This window comes from Harpia harpyja, chromosome 14, assembly GCF_026419915.1.
Source record: "Harpia harpyja isolate bHarHar1 chromosome 14, bHarHar1 primary haplotype, whole genome shotgun sequence".
NCBI lineage: Eukaryota > Metazoa > Chordata > Aves > Accipitriformes > Accipitridae > Harpia > Harpia harpyja.
This window is the reverse complement of record NC_068953.1, coordinates 39,461,106-39,478,492: the sequence shown is the minus strand read 5'-3', so window position 1 is coordinate 39,478,492 and position 17,387 is coordinate 39,461,106. Positions and strand designations below refer to the sequence as shown.

General features: G+C 45.9%; 2 protein-coding genes across 6 annotated transcripts in view; both read left to right on the top strand.

Moving 5' to 3' along the window:
- The window catches only part of ZNF592 (zinc finger protein 592), a 38,663-nt gene extending 32,048 nt beyond the window's left edge, over nucleotides 1–6,615 (top strand). For 2 of the 3 annotated variants that reach the window (XM_052808575.1, XM_052808576.1), the window contains exons 8-10: nucleotides 504–616; nucleotides 3,967–4,102; nucleotides 5,471–6,615. In XM_052808575.1, coding sequence (XP_052664535.1) covers nucleotides 504–616; nucleotides 3,967–4,102; nucleotides 5,471–6,016 — 795 coding nt within the window. In that variant the 3' untranslated portion in view covers nucleotides 6,017–6,615. Of the gene's footprint in view, nucleotides 1–503; nucleotides 617–3,966; nucleotides 4,103–5,470 lie in introns of those variants that run through there. The other variant, XM_052808577.1, reaches the window with a different exon arrangement.
- Nucleotides 6,616–7,580: 965 nt separating this feature from the next.
- On the top strand, nucleotides 7,581–15,207 carry SEC11A (SEC11 homolog A, signal peptidase complex subunit). Of its 3 annotated transcripts, none has more exons than XM_052808586.1 (7): nucleotides 7,581–7,714; nucleotides 7,859–7,968; nucleotides 9,938–10,087; nucleotides 13,209–13,346; nucleotides 13,853–13,972; nucleotides 14,506–14,563; nucleotides 14,729–15,207. In XM_052808586.1, the coding sequence occupies exons 1-7, from the start codon at nucleotides 7,664–7,666 to the stop codon at nucleotides 14,777–14,779; spliced, it is 678 nt and encodes a 225-aa protein (XP_052664546.1). In that variant the 5' UTR covers nucleotides 7,581–7,663; the 3' UTR covers nucleotides 14,780–15,207. The 3 variants fall into 3 exon arrangements, with proteins under 3 accessions (XP_052664546.1, XP_052664545.1, XP_052664547.1); XM_052808585.1 differs by having other exon boundaries at nucleotides 13,194–13,346; XM_052808587.1 differs by lacking the exon at nucleotides 13,209–13,346.
- The last annotated feature ends 2,180 nt before the right edge of the window (nucleotides 15,208–17,387 follow it).

Here is a 17,387-nt window from a genome sequence, read left to right as displayed (position 1 = left end):
CTACTTACGGGGCAGAGTTGCATAGGGGGATGTGGATATCATACATGGATAACAAGCAGGACTATGTGATGCTCTTTAACATCTTGCCCTTCTATTGTGTGGAATTATGAGGAGAGGGAAGGGTAAGTGAACTTGTACTTCACACTGGGGTCCTGCCTTCTTCTGGGGCAGAAAGGACCTTCCACTGAACTAATTCTGCAGAGGGTCCTGTAGTGAAATGAGCCCACAGGAGAAGCAGCTAATGCAATTCCTATTAAAAAATAATAATAAAATAAAGCATGTGCTTTAACTAGTCCTGGTTTTTATAAGACCAGTGCTGGTATTAGGCAACTGTTGGGCTGAGTATAAGTGGGAAACCAAAATCTCAGTGATCTTTATCAGTGGAAGAGGGATTTTTTTGCACCTGAGAGGTAAGGTCCAGATGAAAGAGTGTGGGAATGTTAGAATCCAGTCAGTGCCTTCCATCTCCCTGTTATTAAAAGATATTTCTGTTCTTCTGCTAGTCTATGAAGAGATATCCCTGTCGACAGTGTGAACGCTCATTTAATGCCTCCAACAGTCTGCGTAGACACATCCGCAATAATCACGACACAGCAAAGAAAGTTTATACTTGCTGGTACGTACTGAACACCACTTTTCAAATTTGTTTTCAATGACAGGCTAATCCTTCAAGTTAGGAAGCCCTTTGTAATACATCGTGTCTGCTCCTATCTACTCCAGGCTATAAGTTACTGAGGGAAAGTGAGAAGAATATGTTAAACATGAGAGACTTGGTGGCTAAAATAAGTCTTTGCTTTTGACTGCACAGTGCCCTTTGCAAACTCAGGGTAAGGTTTGATTTGAGATCAGCAGATGCAAAATGAGAATTATATTGCACACCCTTGTGGAACAGCCAATAAAATATTGGGCCGATCTTTTGCTGCTTCGTGGTTGGTGTAGTCATGCATCACTCTTGTGCCTTCCCCATGAAAAAAATGGTACAAAAGGTGTGTAAAATCATAACGAACCAGGGCACTCGGATCTCGCCACCACTTTACATGGGCAGAACTGACTGCATAAGCTGCAGGGCAATGGAGATTTAAGCCTGCTGGATTTGCTTGGGAAGACACACCTCAAAGTTGGAAAATGGATTTGGAGACTTCAAACGAGCTATGTAATTCAGCAGTGAATGAAAATCGTTGCTGGTGAACATATTTTAACTGTGAATACAGTCTCAGTTCAGGACAAAGCCCAGTGCTTATGAAACTGCCTCTACAACTGCTGCATTCTCATCTACTGTTGCAGAATAAGTTGTACACTGAGCGACCGTGCAGACTTGCTTCCTGTCTCATTTTGAGACATCCTTCTGAAACAGAATTCAAGCACATTTGTGTCAGAAGGGAAGTTTGCAGTGTAGGTTGGGGGATTTTTCTAATTTAACTAAAATTTGGGTTTAATGCAAGAGTGTGCTGTCGCTTTACTGCACTTAAGTTACTAAAAGCCTGTCTTGAAGAGTATATCCCTCATGTACTTTATTTCTTTGGACTGCCTAGTGAGCCACAATAGCTTTTAGTAAATGGATGAAGTATTGGCATCACCACTGGGGCCTGATAGGAATACATTTGTGATGCATTTTTCGGCTGGGACTTCTAAACTTCCATCTCTTGTAACTGTGCTCTGACTTGGAACCTCTGGAGAAGATGAAATGTTGGCTCCCAGTACGTTTCATTCTGCTTTAAGTTTGTGGGTGATGGTCTTTGGAGTTATGTGCACCTGATTTGTATAAATCTGTTCTCTCTGGATCAGTTGTTTTCGAAGTGGAGTGTATCAGAATCAAAATGAACATAAGGGCTAGCTGGGAAGAAGGATCCTTATTTGTACAGAAACACCTAACAACCTGGGATGTGCCAACCTACTGTATGCATTAGCTTGTACAGGCCCTGGAGTCTAGTTTTTCTATTACTTTTCAGAACGACACACAGTTGTGGATCCACAGCTTCACCCAAGGCTCCATGGTCATGCCACATTTACAGCAAAGAAGACACAGCTAGAAATTCAAGTGAATTGTGGTTGTGTTTAATTCTCAAGCTTGTAGTTGCTCCTTCTCAAAATCTGTTGATGAAGTCTTAATTGGACAGTGGTTGTGCTCTCTTTAATCATTGTAGTGGGAGACTTACTGAAATCACAGCACTCCTCAAATGAAACCTCTTCCTTGAAATACTTGTCCCAGCATCTCCCGCAGCTGCTTTTTGTTTGGATCCAAGGTGTTCTGTTCTGTCTCCCCTTTGATCCCTCTTAGTTTGTCCAGAGCGCTGTTCTGAAAATCTCCTCTGTGACTGTTGCTCACAAATCCTCCCATCTCTTTGAATTCCTCCTTACCTCCTTTCTGCACTCTGTAAGGCATCACATCTCTGCTGCTCCTTTTCTTTTCCTTTGGTTGGTGGTGTCTGTTTTCCTTCTTCCCACCAGGAAGTTTGCATCAGTCTCATCTGTTACTCTCTTCAGGGGTTTTGACACCTTAACTTTGTGTTAACCTTTTCTGGATTTCCACATGAAGCATGAGTAAAATTTGTCATTGATCCGACATTTGAGTATTTTTGCGACTCCAGCATGCTGTCTTGTAGGTGACCTCCCTCTGGCTTCTAACATTTCAAGCTGCGATTTCCCCTTCTCCCCCTGCCCTGCTTAGGTCTCTGCCTTCTGTTAAATTTGTAGGGAGAAACCAGTGATGGAGGACTTGCTTGAACACCCTCCTGCCACGCTTGTCACTGGAGTAATTCAGGTTAGGAAAGCATCTTTCCCTGCTCACGTGAAAAGAATTCTAAATTAGGACAAACTGCAAAATATTCTGATGTTTTGTGTATTTTCTTTAATGATTCACTTGGTATTGTTATGAGAACTTGCTCTTATTTTCCAAGCCTTAAGTACAAACTGTCTGGAACACTTGATTTTCAACGTGCTTATTTTTGATAAATACCACTTAATAACCTTTCATCTTTCCTCCATGAGGGAGAAAAATTCCATCATTATTAAATATTGATTTATCATCTGAGCGGTTCCTGCTAAAAACCAGGAGTATTCAATGAGCACGTCTGCATTTTCACATCATTACTGACTGTTGTTTCATTTCCATCTAGTTACTGGAAGATCAGTAGGAATCTTCTTCTCTGCTTTTAAAAGACGTCTTTGTTGCCCAGAGACACTTCATCTCTATTGCTTTTCATCCCTTGCTGCCTACATTTCAACTGCAATTTGTGCATTTCAGAGAAGTCCGGCGTTTCTTGCCTCAGGGTCGATGCATAGCTGATGGACCTTCCCTGTGTCACGCTGGCAGGCAGCAAAAGAGTACAAAGTCAATCTTGGGTTTCCCAATTGCTAACAGAGATCTCTGTGTACTTCACCATGCTGCAGGGGGGGTGGTTTATGTGTCTGAAGCCCTGGCACTTATTTCCGGTAGACCTCGGTCATCTGGGAGTGAAGGTTAACAGATGGCACATCCGCTTCACATCTCCTTTTGAAATGTCAACCATGCTCTCTGGCAGTTTGTGAATCCTACCAAGTTTTAACATGAATAGTTACATAGAAATGATGCATTCATGAGTACTTCTGCCTAGGTTATTGTTATTAAAGTTGGAAGTTCAGCAGTTTTGTAAGAATTTTAAGTGTATTAAGACAATACACATAGTCTCGTGGATGTGATGCTGCACTGGTGCTTGGGAACACTGGGTGCAGAACCCAGTTCTGCTGCAGGCCTTGTCGGTGTTACACAAGTCATGAGGTCCCTCTGCTCTAGATTTCTCTCAGGGCTAATGTTTTATTATTAAAATGATGATTTGCTGCATATTTTGGTAATCTAATAGTACATTACTCACCAGTGTCTGTCTCCAATGAAACCTATTGGTTTGGCATATAACAAAGAGCAGTTTGGATGGAAACGAACAGCTGGGCATTTTTTCTAATAAATTTTCTTCCTTTTGTATTTCTAAGGTACTGCACAGATGAAAATCAGACATTTCCTCAGCCGTTCATGCTGGAGAATCACATCAGCCTCATGCATGGCATCAAAAACCCAGACTTATCCCAGATGGCCAAAGCAAAAGCTCCAGAGAGAGACACAGCAGAAGTAACTGATATTATTTTCATTGAAAAATAAATGTACCTGGCGAGTAGCTGTTCACTTGGGGTGTTAGGTCAAGCTGCAGCCTTGCAGCAGTCAACCCCTCTCGTCCACGTGGCAGATTTCCTTCCCCTCCTCTCAACTCCATCCAGTTTGCTTCTCTCTGGCACTGTCATGACCAGAACTGAAAGTGCAGCTGAACTGCCACAGCACCAGGGCAACATATCTTGCATTTTTCAAGATATTCTTGAACACGTGGCCCTGTGTTTTACTGGCCTTTTTTCAGTCTACTTGGTAACGAGGTGTAATTTAGGTTTGTTATTACCCTTGTTTTCCCCTGCCACTCTGTTCATGAGCCTGGTATGTTTTTCCTCTTTCTCCCTTGTTTTTTCTGCTAGTTAGAAAAGATTTCTTTTCTGTTTTAAAATACTTATTAGATCATTACCTATGAGAACTGCATTCCTCCTAAGTAGGACTGTGAAATTTTTTTCAGCAAATGTAACTGTTCAACCAATTTTATTTCGGGTTGGTTTGGAGTGGAGGGTTGACTGATTGGGCTTCTTTGCTCCATTTACTTTAAAAATAGACATACATTTTCTGTATCACTGCACCCTAGCATTGAGGGATTGCAGCCAAGACTGACTCCCCTCTGTATTTATGTCGTAAGGAAACCTGGGGTAACTCAGGAAATCATTTCCATGAGCTGGTGGCCGCTTCCCCCAAGCAGAGCCGACGTACCAGGGCACCCAGCTAAACGGGGACAGACAGTGGCTTCACGTGGCTCCAGCTGGGTCTGCAAATACAAGCCTATAAGTTGTATCCTAAACAAAGACTGCTCAGTGCTGCTGGATAAGGAGATAACAATCACGTGAAGGGACATATGCAAGTGAGCCATCCTCATGGGAGGAGAAGCACGCTGTGGGATTATAAGACAGAGGAGATGAGTTAATGAGAGATGCCATGAAGAAAAAGCCTGAGTAGAGGGGAAAATGTTCAGAGTTAAATCTGAGAAGCATTGTCTGGGCTAATGACCATCGCTGTGTCCCTCAGCTGTCCCTGCTCTGTGGGCTTCTCCTTCCCACACCAAGTTCACATTCTCTTTCCCCATCACATTTCTGCCCAGCTAACCCCTCCCAGGTCTCCCATCTCACATTGCAAGACAGCAGTTGAGATCCTGCATGTTGGGGTGAGGTGTTTGGGTACTGGTAGGAAAGGCAATGCAACAGGAGTCCCTAGGCATAGCTTCATTTAGTTTGTATCAAAATACCTATGTGTATTCACCCTCAGGTGTCTTCAGATAAGCGTGAGGGATTTAGCACTTATTCTTCTGTGGGCTTGAACAATAAAGTAACTTTTTAATCTTATTTTTTTAAGGCAAAATCTCCAAAGAGGATGGCAACGGATGAGCTGGGTCCGGCAGAGACCGACGTGGGTTCAGACGTGCCACCAGCCAAAAAACTGAAAGCACATTGGAAATGTGCTAAATGCGGATTTGCGACAGACATCAGTACTGAGTTTCAGGAACACATACCTCGGCACAAGACAGACAGCTCCACCTACCAGTGCTTGTTCTGCGGCTTGTGCTACACCTCTCACATCTCTCTGAACAGACACCTCTTCATTGTTCATAAAGTAAAAGACGAGGAGGAGGAGGAAGAGGAGGAAGAGGAGGAGGAGGAGGAGGAGGAGGAGGAAGAGGAGGAGGAGGAGGAAGATGAAAGGCAGAAGTTACAAAGGGAGATGAGTGAGAACGGACATGAGGGGTATAATGGCGAGATGAACACTACGGCGGAAGAAGAAAACCTGAAATGCAAAGAGTGCAAAAGTGACTCAGCTCTTTGTGAACACAGTCAGACGTGTGGCATGGAGGGTCCTAATAGCACCTCGCAGAACAATCATTCAAAGTCTCTTAAGACTTAAAAACAAAATAACCCTTTTGGTTGGTCGGGGGTTTTTTGTTGGGGGGTTTTTACTCAAAATACAGGGTGGGGATGGGGCACATCTTTGAAATATTCTGTTGATTTCTTGGGATGGACATTGCTTTCCGTTAACTTCTATTTGTAAGGGAAATTTAAAAAAGAAAACAACCCTGCCATTGCATCCTAAGCACTAGCTCTCTGCAAGACCAGAGAGGTGAAAAGGGAAAGCAGGGCGAGAATCCTCGCTGGAGCTTGTCCAACTCCTGAGGATCAAGGAGCACTTTCTGCAGCTGCAGTTTCCTTAAGATGAGCTCTCTTCCTTTGAGTGTGCACTGCCTCAGCCTCTGCCCGGAGCCCCAGCTTTCTTTCTCCTTCTATTTATGGCTTCTTTTTTTCTCTTCCCATCCTGCCTTTGTTTTACTCATTTTAACTCATAACACTGTCTCAGCAAAACACACTTGTTAGGACCGTGGTGGCTGATCCGGGATCTGCGTTACACGGGACGGGTTCAAGCTGTAAGTTGTGCTGATTTTTCCTTAATTGCCCGAATAACAACCTTGTTTTCCAAAAGGCAATTTAATGAAATGTCTTGGACCTGAATTGTCCTGAAAGGGAATTTTGTAGCCCCTGTCCTCTCGAGTGAGCACAGCTCAAAGCCACGTGGCGCGTTAAGGAGGGCCTGGTGCCCCTCGGGGACTCGCTGGCTGCGTGTCAGTGGAGTTGCGCTGCCGGGAGCTGTCCCGGGGGTGGGTGCAGCCAGGCCCGGTGCTCGGTGGCTCGTCCTGGTGGGGAGCTCGGGCAGAGCCGGGTGGCAGGTTGGCATCATCCCCAGCCCCTGTCCGTGCCGTCAGCCGGAGTGAAACCGTCCCGGCACTCCTGATGGCGTCGGCTCTGTGCCAGGGTTCCCTGACCGGCTCGTTTTGAGCTGCTGCGGCGGCGGAGGGGAGCGTGGCCCACAGAGGTGTTGGCAGAAGCGGGAACCACCGTCCTGCAGCGCCACGGGGGCTGGCGCTCCGCCGGTAGCTCTTCTCCCACTACAGCTCGGCGTCACCTGTCACCTGGGAGACGTTTCCTTCCGCGTAGTCATATTGACTCTCTCTTTCCTCACTCGCTCCCCCGTCACACACGCGCTTCGTGTAATATAATTATCTTCTATACCATTATTTTTTTTATTATGTTGAGCCAGAACCCTGCTCGTTATTGTTTACTATGACGATGTTTAAATAATTTAAGAACTATTTATCTTATTGCATTTGGATCACTCACCTTCTCGTCTCGACGTGTTTTGATACGAACAGTTTGGACTCTTTGTATTTTTTGATACGGTGTACGTTAGCCTAGGGGATGTTTTACCAGGTAGCCTACGTAGAGTTAAGGATAGCAGGGGGCACTCCCGAGCCATCACGTATCTATTTAACCCGCAGCGGCGTTCGTGCCTTGCTATGATGTTTACTTCGAAGTATTGCAAATAAAAGCATCCAAGGGTGCCTGCCTGCGCGTCGTCCTTGGCCTGGGCCGCCACGGCCGCCCCTTTGCCGCCTCCCTGAGGGGGCGGGGCCGGAAGTGGCGGTGCGGCGGGCGGAAGCGGGGGGACGGAAGCGGAAGCGGGGCCGGGCGGGCGGTGCGGCCGCCGCCGTCGGTGCCGGCGATGCTGTCGCTGGACTTTCTGGACGATGTGCGGCGCATGAACAAGCGGCAGGTGCCGAACCGGGGCGGGGGGGGGGGGGGTGGGGTGGAAATCGGGTCGGGTCCGGTCCCGGGGGGTCGGATCGGGCCGGGTCTGCCCTGCCCGGCCCCGGGCCGCGGAGCCTGACCGACCCCCTCTCTCCCCCCCCCCCCCAAGCTGTACTACCAGGTGCTGAACTTCGGCATGATCGTCTCGTCCGCCCTCATGATCTGGAAGGGGCTGATGGTGGTGACGGGCAGCGAGAGCCCCATCGTGGTGGTGCTGAGGTACATCCCACGCCGCGGGGGGTGAAATGGTTCCGCGGTAGCGCTCCGGGGTGAGGGGTAAAACCCCGCGGGGCGTGGGTAAGGGCTGGAGAGCCGCGGGCCCCGGCGGTGCTGGAGCCGCCCCCCCATCCCGGAGGAGGTTTTCCAGAGGGATGGGGCAGCTGGAGGGTCCTGGCCCGTCCCCGGCGGGCGAGAGGCTCTCCAAGAATTCGTGCTCTCCCGTAACGCAGAGGAAAAGCGAGAGAGGAGGAAGTAGGTAAGCGAGGCTGGCAGCCTTACGTAAAAATAGTATCTCAGCCTTCCACCTCGGTCAGCTGGCTGGATGCTGCGTTAGAGAGGTGGTCCTGAGGAAGGGCAAAGAGGAGGAAGGACTTTAAAGAAATACGACGAGAGTGCAACCCCGGCGGTTCTGGGTTGTACCAAACCTGCGGGAGAAACGCTCGGCGGTGTGGGTGAAGGAGATGTGAGGAAGGAAGGCCTCGAAGCAGGGGGTTATGAACCCATTGCTTGCGGGGGATCATCCCTCTATAAAAGCAGTGTTTGTGGCAGAGCTCCTCTTCTCATCAAGGCTAACGGCACTTCCCGTAGTAGAAGTTACGGTAGCAGAACATCGCAGTGTACGGGTACCTCCTGCTGTGCCCATCCGCATGTGTTGTTGTTGCTACGTGAATAGTTGAAGTCTTGGTTAATGAAAAGGGAGTTGAAACCTTTGAGGTGCCAGGGAATAAACTTGTATAGTGAAAAGGAGTCGTTGGGTTTTTTAAATGGGAACTGGCTTGCTGAAATGCCTAGTGAGCTTTATTGTGTGTTCCGTTGCATTCTTAGAAGTATCCGCTAACTCTTCTTTCGCAGCTGCTTGGGTTTTTTTCCTGGCCTTCTAGTGAGCTGTAACATGGCCAGGAAAAGGGGAGCCTTAGCTGTACTCTTTTATATAGGGGTTATCGCTCTGTAACTGGGTATGTTTCAGGTGTTGCCCTCACAGAAGTGCCATGCAGTAGGTACCCCCAGCGTTACTTCCACCCTCCTACTGCCTGGGACAAATTCCTGTGGCTGAAGTCCTTGGGCAGCCGTCAGATGCTGGCGTGGACGTTGCACAGGGCTTGTTCTGTGTCCACGGTGGCCTTTCTATGTGTTTCTACGTCGGTGTTAATTGCCACATGCCATTTAACAAAACTCCCTCCTGATGGGACTGTGAAGATGTTTCATGCTGTTCCTCCCAGTGAATAAGACAGGGGCCATTAGGTCACGTCCCTTCTTCAGCGATGTGATCTTCTGTTCTGAATAGCAGCTTCTGCACTCTCTTGAGATAAAACATGAATATATGTGGTACTTAAAGTTCATCATTTTGTTTTGTACTGCATTATTTATCTGGAATTAAGAAGGTTAAGTATTTTCTAACACTTGCCATTTACAAGACAGAAGAAAAATAACTTGAATAGCATTGCCTGAAATGACATCGTTAAGCAAAGTGATGAATCACAATAACAAATTTTTAGCACACCCGTCTGTCTGTTCCAGATGGGAATACAAGAGCCCGTATGTTTTCAGTGCTTTGTTCATGAGCATGATCTATCTACCTGCAAAAACCAAAAATAAATGAAATAAAAAAAGCTTCCCACCGCTGCAGTGCTGCCAGTGTAGCCCTTCCAATGAAGAGCTCAGAAGTCGAGAAGATACCATTTGTCATCAGCTTTGTTGTTATTAAGAAAGCAGAAGGCTTTTCCTGTTTGGTGTGCTTTTAACACCGGCTGCTGGCAGTGCTCTTTTCCCAGCAAATCTAAACTGCTGGTAGTGTGGTGATTGAAAATCTGATTGTAATAGTGGTTAGACACATACCTGGTCTCCAAAGTGTTTTTCTTTGGAGCTCTTCATTGAGGTTCTTGTGAGATGTTTCTTAAAGGACTATAAATGCCAAAACCTGATTCTGAGTGTTTAAATATTGTTTGATTGCTCCTCTTCTCTTTTTCAGTGGAAGCATGGAGCCTGCTTTTCACAGAGGAGATCTCCTGTTCCTCACGAACCGAATTGAAGATCCAATCAGAGTGGGAGAAATCGTGGTCTTTAGGATAGAAGGAAGGGAAATTCCTATAGTCCATCGCGTCCTGAAAATTCATGAGAAGTATGTCAAGAATCTGGGGGGTTGTACTGCAGACGTTTAGCTAAATTGTATGTTTCCTCATCTCCTTGGGTAAAGGAATGGGTGGGATGTCAGTAACATATCCAGGTGCTGTAGGAAGTAACAGAGACATTTCAGACAGACAAAATCTGCCCTCCTTGGTTTACTTGTAAAGATTATCCAGCAGAATGCACAAGCTGGGGAGTCTGTGCCGATATCCTGGACTCCCTGTGCCACTTCATGTCTCCTGTGCCATCATTTCCGTCCCAAGCTGCTACGTAATGTTGCTGTGTTGTCTCCTGTAGGTATGGCTGCATTTGTGTGTGTGAAGTGACTCTTGTCTGTAGAGGTAGAGCTTATGGAAGAAGGGTATTTTGTGTGTAGCATGCATTATTTTAAAGTGTGTCTTTATGGTCCTGGTTCCTGCTCTCATGCAGAGGCAGGGTGTGGTGTACTCTGTAGGAAGTTTTGCGTTGTACTTGGAGTCTCTATGTGCGCTGCACTCTCCGTGTACTGTTCGTTCTCTAAACATTTAGCAGCTTGCATGTCTGAAGGAATGAAGCGCAGTCACTCTGGTTTGATTGCTGAACAGGGCTTAGTTTTCCAAGCAAGGCTTCCTCTGCAGCCATGAGCCTTCCGATTTTGCTGGATGGAACTGTGACTGCTGCAGGCCAGTCTGTGGGGATATGAGCCAGCCCCGTGAGGCATTTGAGTGAAAACTAAATCTTGAACTGGATCCCTGGTTCTTCAAGCCATCTCTGAGAGGGCAACAGTTGGATGGGGTCCCAGCATCTGTTTCCGCTGAGCAAATGCCTGCTGCAATATGAATGAACTGGAGCTATACCAGCACTCAGAGATCTGTTCCTAGGTTAAGTGAATCACTTGAATTGTATGTAAAGGTGGGATATGAAGATTGCTCTAGTCAAGTGAGGTTGATGGGATAGAGAGGGTCCCTTCCCCCAAGCATTCGTAGCAGCCACAGCTGTTGGGACTTCTAGACCATTTGTCTGGCCCAACATCAAGGTCGACCAGCTTCATGCACATAAATAGTCCAGCTGAAATACTGGCTGGATGAGGGAGTGGCACTTCTCCCAGTAGACAGAGCAGATTCTTTGCTGTTCAGATTTATTCTGTACCCAAAACTTTTAACAATGTCAGTTTTCAAAGTACTGTTCTTTGATACCACTAATTTAAAAATAAGGTCAGTATACTTGGTAAATTTGATATCTAATGTTGCACGTGCACTTTTTGTGGTGTCTTGGGAACAATTCTAAGTGAAACGCTACTTTCCTCCTCCCCTATTGCATGCTGAAGGCTCAGCTGGGCTCTGGTGCTGCTGCTTGGGCTGATTTTTGAAGAGGCAAGACAGGTCAGGGTCTTCTTTCTCCACTCTCAGCCAGTGTATGGGAAGGAGAAGCAGAAATGTGCATTCTGTGCAGCAGTTCATCTCCAGATACCACCTACCCTTCTTTTTTTGTCTGGCTCTATCTCAGCACTAGGTATGAAGGTATCCTGCACTTTGTTGTTGTTGTTTTAAATCTAACAGGACCATAGTGCCAATCCTAGATTCCGTGAAGTAAAGCCATTGTCCAGTATTTTAGGTTTCATTTAAATAAAACAACCAAACACAGACCTGATCTTTATGTTAGGAAAGATAAAACTGAAAAATCTGTACTGTGACCTGAAGCTGGGTGCTGAAGGAAGGACTCAGATATCAGTTGCTTCTTTCACTATTTAAAGAATATTTTTCTGGTGCCAGTTTGCCATTCAGGAGTGTCCTCTGAATAGCTGGAGTTTCCCATTTCTTCCTGTAGTTATGGACTGAATATGAAACTGAAAAGTCTCCGTCAAAGCTGACGAGAGTGTCAAAATGAAGGAAAACAGAAACCCTGTTCTTGGTGATTTTGTGGCAACTCAGGCTCCAGTTCACATCAGTATTGTTTCAGTGAGAAAATGTTTTTTTACTTGCTAGCCTTTTCTTCTTTGTTCAGAGCGAAATCGAGTTCATTCTTTATCACTAAACACAGAGTCTGCGGTCAAAATTTACTTAGTGGTTTTGGTGCAGGACAGCCAGACAAGATTTCATTCACCTTTCAGAGAGCAGAGCAACTGTACTGTGGGCTTTTCGCGCTGATTTGTGATAGAGCATTGAATTTGCTCAAAAAGATGGTGCGCTCCTATGCCATCAGTCTTCAGAGCTGAAACTACATTATCTGTACCTTTGGGTATCTTCATCTTTTTGCAGACTGTATCTCTTAAGCTCCTAGAGTGTTTGTTGTTCCCACACTGTGAGCCAAATGTGCTTTGAAGAAAGATCTGTTCTTTTTTTCCCCTTTTTTTTTCCTTCCAAGCTTCTCCTGTCAAGTAACATACATTGGTATTCAGGCATGATGAAAACAGCATGAGCTCTGAAGACCTTCTGCATGCTTTCCCGTGTTGCATTTGATCTGTCATTTCTGTGAGTATGCCGACAGAATCAAGCAATGAGAATGCTCCAGCTCAGCATCTGCCTTCAGATGCCACAGGGAGATGACAGTCGCTGGCCGATCCCTGAGTAGTGGCACAAACTCCTGCTTAGAAGCAAGCATTGCTGGCTGGCCAGCAAGCTGAATGGAAATGACTGGGGAAGGATGCATAACATGGTGTATAAAGCTAGAGCATAACAGCAGCTGTTTCCAGGTCAAAGCAAAGGTTCATCTGCTCCAGGATCCTGTTTCTGGCAAGCTAATTCATCTCAGGACCAATGAAAGACTAGAGAGAGTATGTTAGCGACAATTTCCCTGCTTTCTGCAAGTTATGTCCCTGCTTTACGCAAGCATAAAGTCACAGTTCTTTATTAATAGCCTCCTTTTCTTTTTTACATGGAGTATCTGGTCACTGTTTGAACTGTTATAATTTTTTGGCATCCAAAATATCCTTCCAGAGAAACGTGGTTTAGTTTTGCACTGTTGTTAGTTCTGCATAGCACCTTCTCTGGCTTGTTTTAACCTGTTACCTCTGAGTTTCATTTGATGCCCTCTAGGTCTTGTATTGGAAGAGGCAGTGAAAAGCTGTTTGTTTGTTGCTGTCTGTGTCGTTTGTATTGGACTACCGTCATATCTCCCATCAGTTCTGTCTTTTCCAGGCTGAAGAGTCCTGGTCTGTTGTTTCTTGTATGGAAGTGGTTCCAGACCTTGTTATCCATTTCTGAACCTTTGCCAGTTCTTCTCTCCATTTCAAAAAAGGATGTAGGGGGTTCAGAACTGCACAGAGCATTCAAGATGTAGGCACATCGTGAGTTCATGCAGTATCATAATGGTATTGTTTGTTTTGTTCTGTCCCCCTTTCCTAATAATTTCTAAGTTTCAGCTTGCTTCTGACCACTACTGAGTAGAACTGTATGCTTTACCCCAAAGTCTCATTTTGGGTGGTAGTACGGAGCCCAGAACCCAACATTTGTATATCAAGCGAGAGAAGCATGAACATGAGAGGTCAAAAGCAAAGAGGTGATAGCTGCACCTTCGCTAGAAATGGCTCATCCTGCCAGTTCTGTTCTTAAACTCTGCTGGAAAGCTTGGCTGGGGCTAGAATTCATTCTTTCATTGGCAGTTTTTTTCCAAACCGTCTGCTTTCCACTGCATTTGACAGAGTTTCCCTTTTTCATCCTGCTCGAACATGTAGGACACAATTGCTTCTAATATCTTTGTGTTAGCCTCTACACGCTTGTTCTAGAACAGCTTTTAATAATTTCTTTCTCTCTGACTTACCTGGCTGTCTTGTCTTTGCTAGGCAAAACGGTGACATCAAATTTTTGACAAAGGGAGACAATAATGCTGTTGATGACAGAGGGCTGTACAAACGAGGGCAGCACTGGTTGGAGAAAAAGGACGTAGTAGGACGAGCGAGAGGGTAAGTGAAGTTGAAAAAGAGGCAGCTTTTTACACTGCCCTCCCCCAATCCCATCTGTTAATCCCCCCTCTTCTTGAACTCTCCCTGATGGGTTTTTGTGACCTGCGTGAAAGCTTTTCACAAGGTACTGTGGAGAGTTAAAAAACAAAGGTAGTTCAGTTCTTAGCTTGGCCTAAGCGAAGGTATCAAGCTGTGAGCTGCATCCTGAGATTTTGATGCTGGATGGACACCGATGCAAAGGCAGTGCATACTCAGGCATGATCAGAATTTTCATCGAAATTATTCTGCAAGGCACAGTCTTTGCAGGCAAGCAAGATCTGAACAAGGCAGATGCTAAAACACACTCTGGGGCTGGTTGTCACTCAGCCCCCACTGCCGTGGCTTCCCTGCTTGGGAGGAAGAAGTCCCAAGCCTGTTGACTGTAGCCCTCAGCATGCTTCATTGGCTCGTCCTTTGTACAAGTGCCAACGCAGCGCTTCTCCCATATGCACCCTTGAATACTGTTTGTTTTAATAAAACCTTTATTCTTGTAGATTTGTGCCCTATATTGGAATAGTGACTATCTTAATGAATGATTATCCAAAATTTAAGGTAAGAGCTCTTTCATTTTCTGCCTGCTTCTCCCACCCCAGCTAAAATGACTTCATGAGAACTTTATACACACAGGCAGAACTGTTTGCCCTGTATGTTTGCTGCTGTTACTGCATCTTTAGATGCGAATGTGCACTCTTGCATCTTCTCTTCTTTCTCTTACAGTATGCAGTCCTCTTTTTACTGGGGTTATTTGTGCTGGTCCATCGAGAGTAGCCTTTTGCACTGAAGTACGAGGTGAAGGTGCCATGGATTTTTTAGATGAACGTTTTACGTAGATGATGGTCTGATGTGCCGGGAGGAAGATGAAAACATGCATTTCAAAGCTTCTTGCCAGTTTGGGTTTGTTTTGTTTTTTACTGCGTAAGGGCGAATGTTTGTCACAGTATTTCCAATGGTTTGTCACATTTTAGCATTTTTAGTGAGTTTTTATATTAAAAATTTAAGCCAAACTGTTCAGTGTTTGTACTTTGAAGCTGAGCTTCCTCTCGAAGTGCCTACAGGACTGTGTCCTCTAAGTCTGTGCCTCCGCTGGGCAAGCGTGGCCTCTGCCTGTGCTGACTGGTCTGTGAAACGGTGAGCTGTGGAGGTGATGTTTTTTCCAACTGAGAACTGGAATAAAGATTTTTGCATCTCGCCCAGTATGAGCCCTGCCACGTTCTTCGTTATTGGCCTGCTGAGTGCAGCCTTGTTGCCCCGTGTCCTTGGGGGGGTACCTGGGCTTTGCTGTTGCAGACTGACTCCTAGGGCCTAGCAAACTAACTTGTCCTCTCTTTACAGAGAAATAGCAGCTGCTCCTCTCATTTCTTTTTGGAGAGTAAGCAGTCCTGAACTGTAGATCTGTTCAATATTTCTGTTTCTGTAAATTACACTGAAATAATCTGCTTAAAGACTGCGAGGTGGTTTGGGCAGAAGATGTCAAAGGATTACTTCATGCATAAGCTGTCATTGCGCCACTAGGTAACAGAAGAATGGAGATGGGCAACACCCATAGCTGTTTGGCAGGGATGATTTAGTAGGATGCAATAGTAAAATTTTCGTAGTTTTGGAAAGGGGTTTTAGGTCTCTAATGATCTCTGCAGCTGGCCATGTCTTACAGCTCACCTGAAAGCTACGGAAAAGCTGAGCCCCCACTGCCCTGAGGTCTGAAAAAAGAAACCGGTTGTCACCATGGCCATCAGCTGTTTTTCTAGGCTTCACATTCAGGATGGTGATCCTGCTTGTGAAGATGTGGTGTCAGAGGAGAGCCCGAGGAAAGAGGTACAAGGCAGAGACTCTAGTTATCAGCTTCGGTATAAATTTGTGCCACCTGCACTGAGTGACTGACCATTATAACTCGCCTCCATGGTGTCTATACTGACTCATGAAAACATTCTGCTTTGCCTTCACTAGGGCAGATCTTCTCAAGAGCAGGCAGTGGGAGCACAGTGCCATTGCTACCTCTGTCCGAGGCTGCCTGACCCCTCTTCTGCAGTTTACTTCCCGGTTGTCTGGCTAGGACAGCTTCCCCCTGACAGAGGGAGCCTGTCTCCTCCCCTGGGTTAACAGCTCTCCTCTCAATCTTGCAGAATTTACAGACACTTCAAAGCTACTGTGTGTTATTTTGGTTGCATTTCACCGCATCCTCTTCCCTCTTCCTCATGACTGCTCCAAGATTCTGCAGCAACAGTGATCATTAAAGATGATTACTGCTGCCATGCACACAGCTTGTGTAGGGTAAAAGCAGTCAGGAAAGGCAAGGACAAAACCCAACGGGGTGTTTATGGTCTATTTTCAGTTCCTCACATACATACCTCATTAGGCTTGTCAGGCCTGTCCCATCTATGGAGGTGAATTGTGCTGTTAGTTACATCTGTGGGACCATTTTGCTTAATGCTCAGTAGCTGGGCTGACCTGTGGTATCCCAGTGTGAGTTGGTTTAACTGGGTGGTTTGTTCCCTGAGTAGGATGAAGCAAAAAATTGTCTTACGTTTGGGACGCTGCAAAGAGTCTATGAATGGGTCCAGCCCCTAGCACTGAGCATTGGGCCTGTGGCTCTTTGAGTAATCATAACTTAGTAATAAAAATGGTGATAAAATCCATATCTCCCACTGGTGGTGCTGGAGCCCTTGAGAAGAGAATTTGGATACAGAGTTTCTCCAGAGTGCTTGAGTCATGGATGGGATGTTTTGTCAAAAGCCAAACCTAGGCAGCAGTGAGGGAACACAAAATCACCTTTGAGAGCTGCCATCACCGTGGAGCACCTTCCTGAGGACTTCAAGCAGCATTTCTGCCTTTGCAGGTCATGCTGAGGCTGAGTCTCTGTTCCCTGCTCTGCCTTTAGCTAAAGCTGGTTTTGTGCATAAATTGGTTTTTAACTTGGTCTCACATAAAGTCGAGCTCTTCTGAAATCTGCTAATCAACACCTCCCAGTGAAAACTCGCTGAACGTGCTGCTGTTACTGTTCTCCGAGTCTTCTCACTTTCACACCCTTTGCAAAAATCTGAGCATGCAGAAGCAGTTGTGTTGCTGTCACTGAGTTAATTTGACAAAAAAGGCTAAAATACAAAGTATTTGTGATTATAGAGCAAGGATTAGCTCCTAAAGAGCATCTGCTGAAACCCCAGTTCTGAGAGAAAAGTAATGGTCGTTTTGAGATGTTAGGAAATAATGTCCCCGTCCTGCTTGTGGCAGGATTACTGGTTACTGGCAGCAGGTGTCAGCAGTCAGTGCAGCTGAGGACACCCGCTTGTTGCCAGTGCGGGTGCAAACCCACGCTTGGGCACTTTGCAGGAAGGTGTGCCTTTCCCAGCCTTGCTCTCGCATGATGCTATGTGAAGTGATT

Coding starts and splice junctions, on each gene's coding strand:
- SEC11A (XM_052808585.1), top strand. CDS start 7,664: ATGCTGTCGCTGGACTTTCTGGACGATGTGCGGCGCATGAACAAGCGG. Junction 10,088..13,193: donor GTCCTGAAAATTCATGAGAA/GTATGTCAAGAA, acceptor ATCTCCCATCAG/TTCTGTCTTTTCCAGGCTGA. Junction 13,347..13,852: donor CTGCACAGAGCATTCAAGAT/GTAGGCACATCG, acceptor TGTCTTTGCTAG/GCAAAACGGTGACATCAAAT.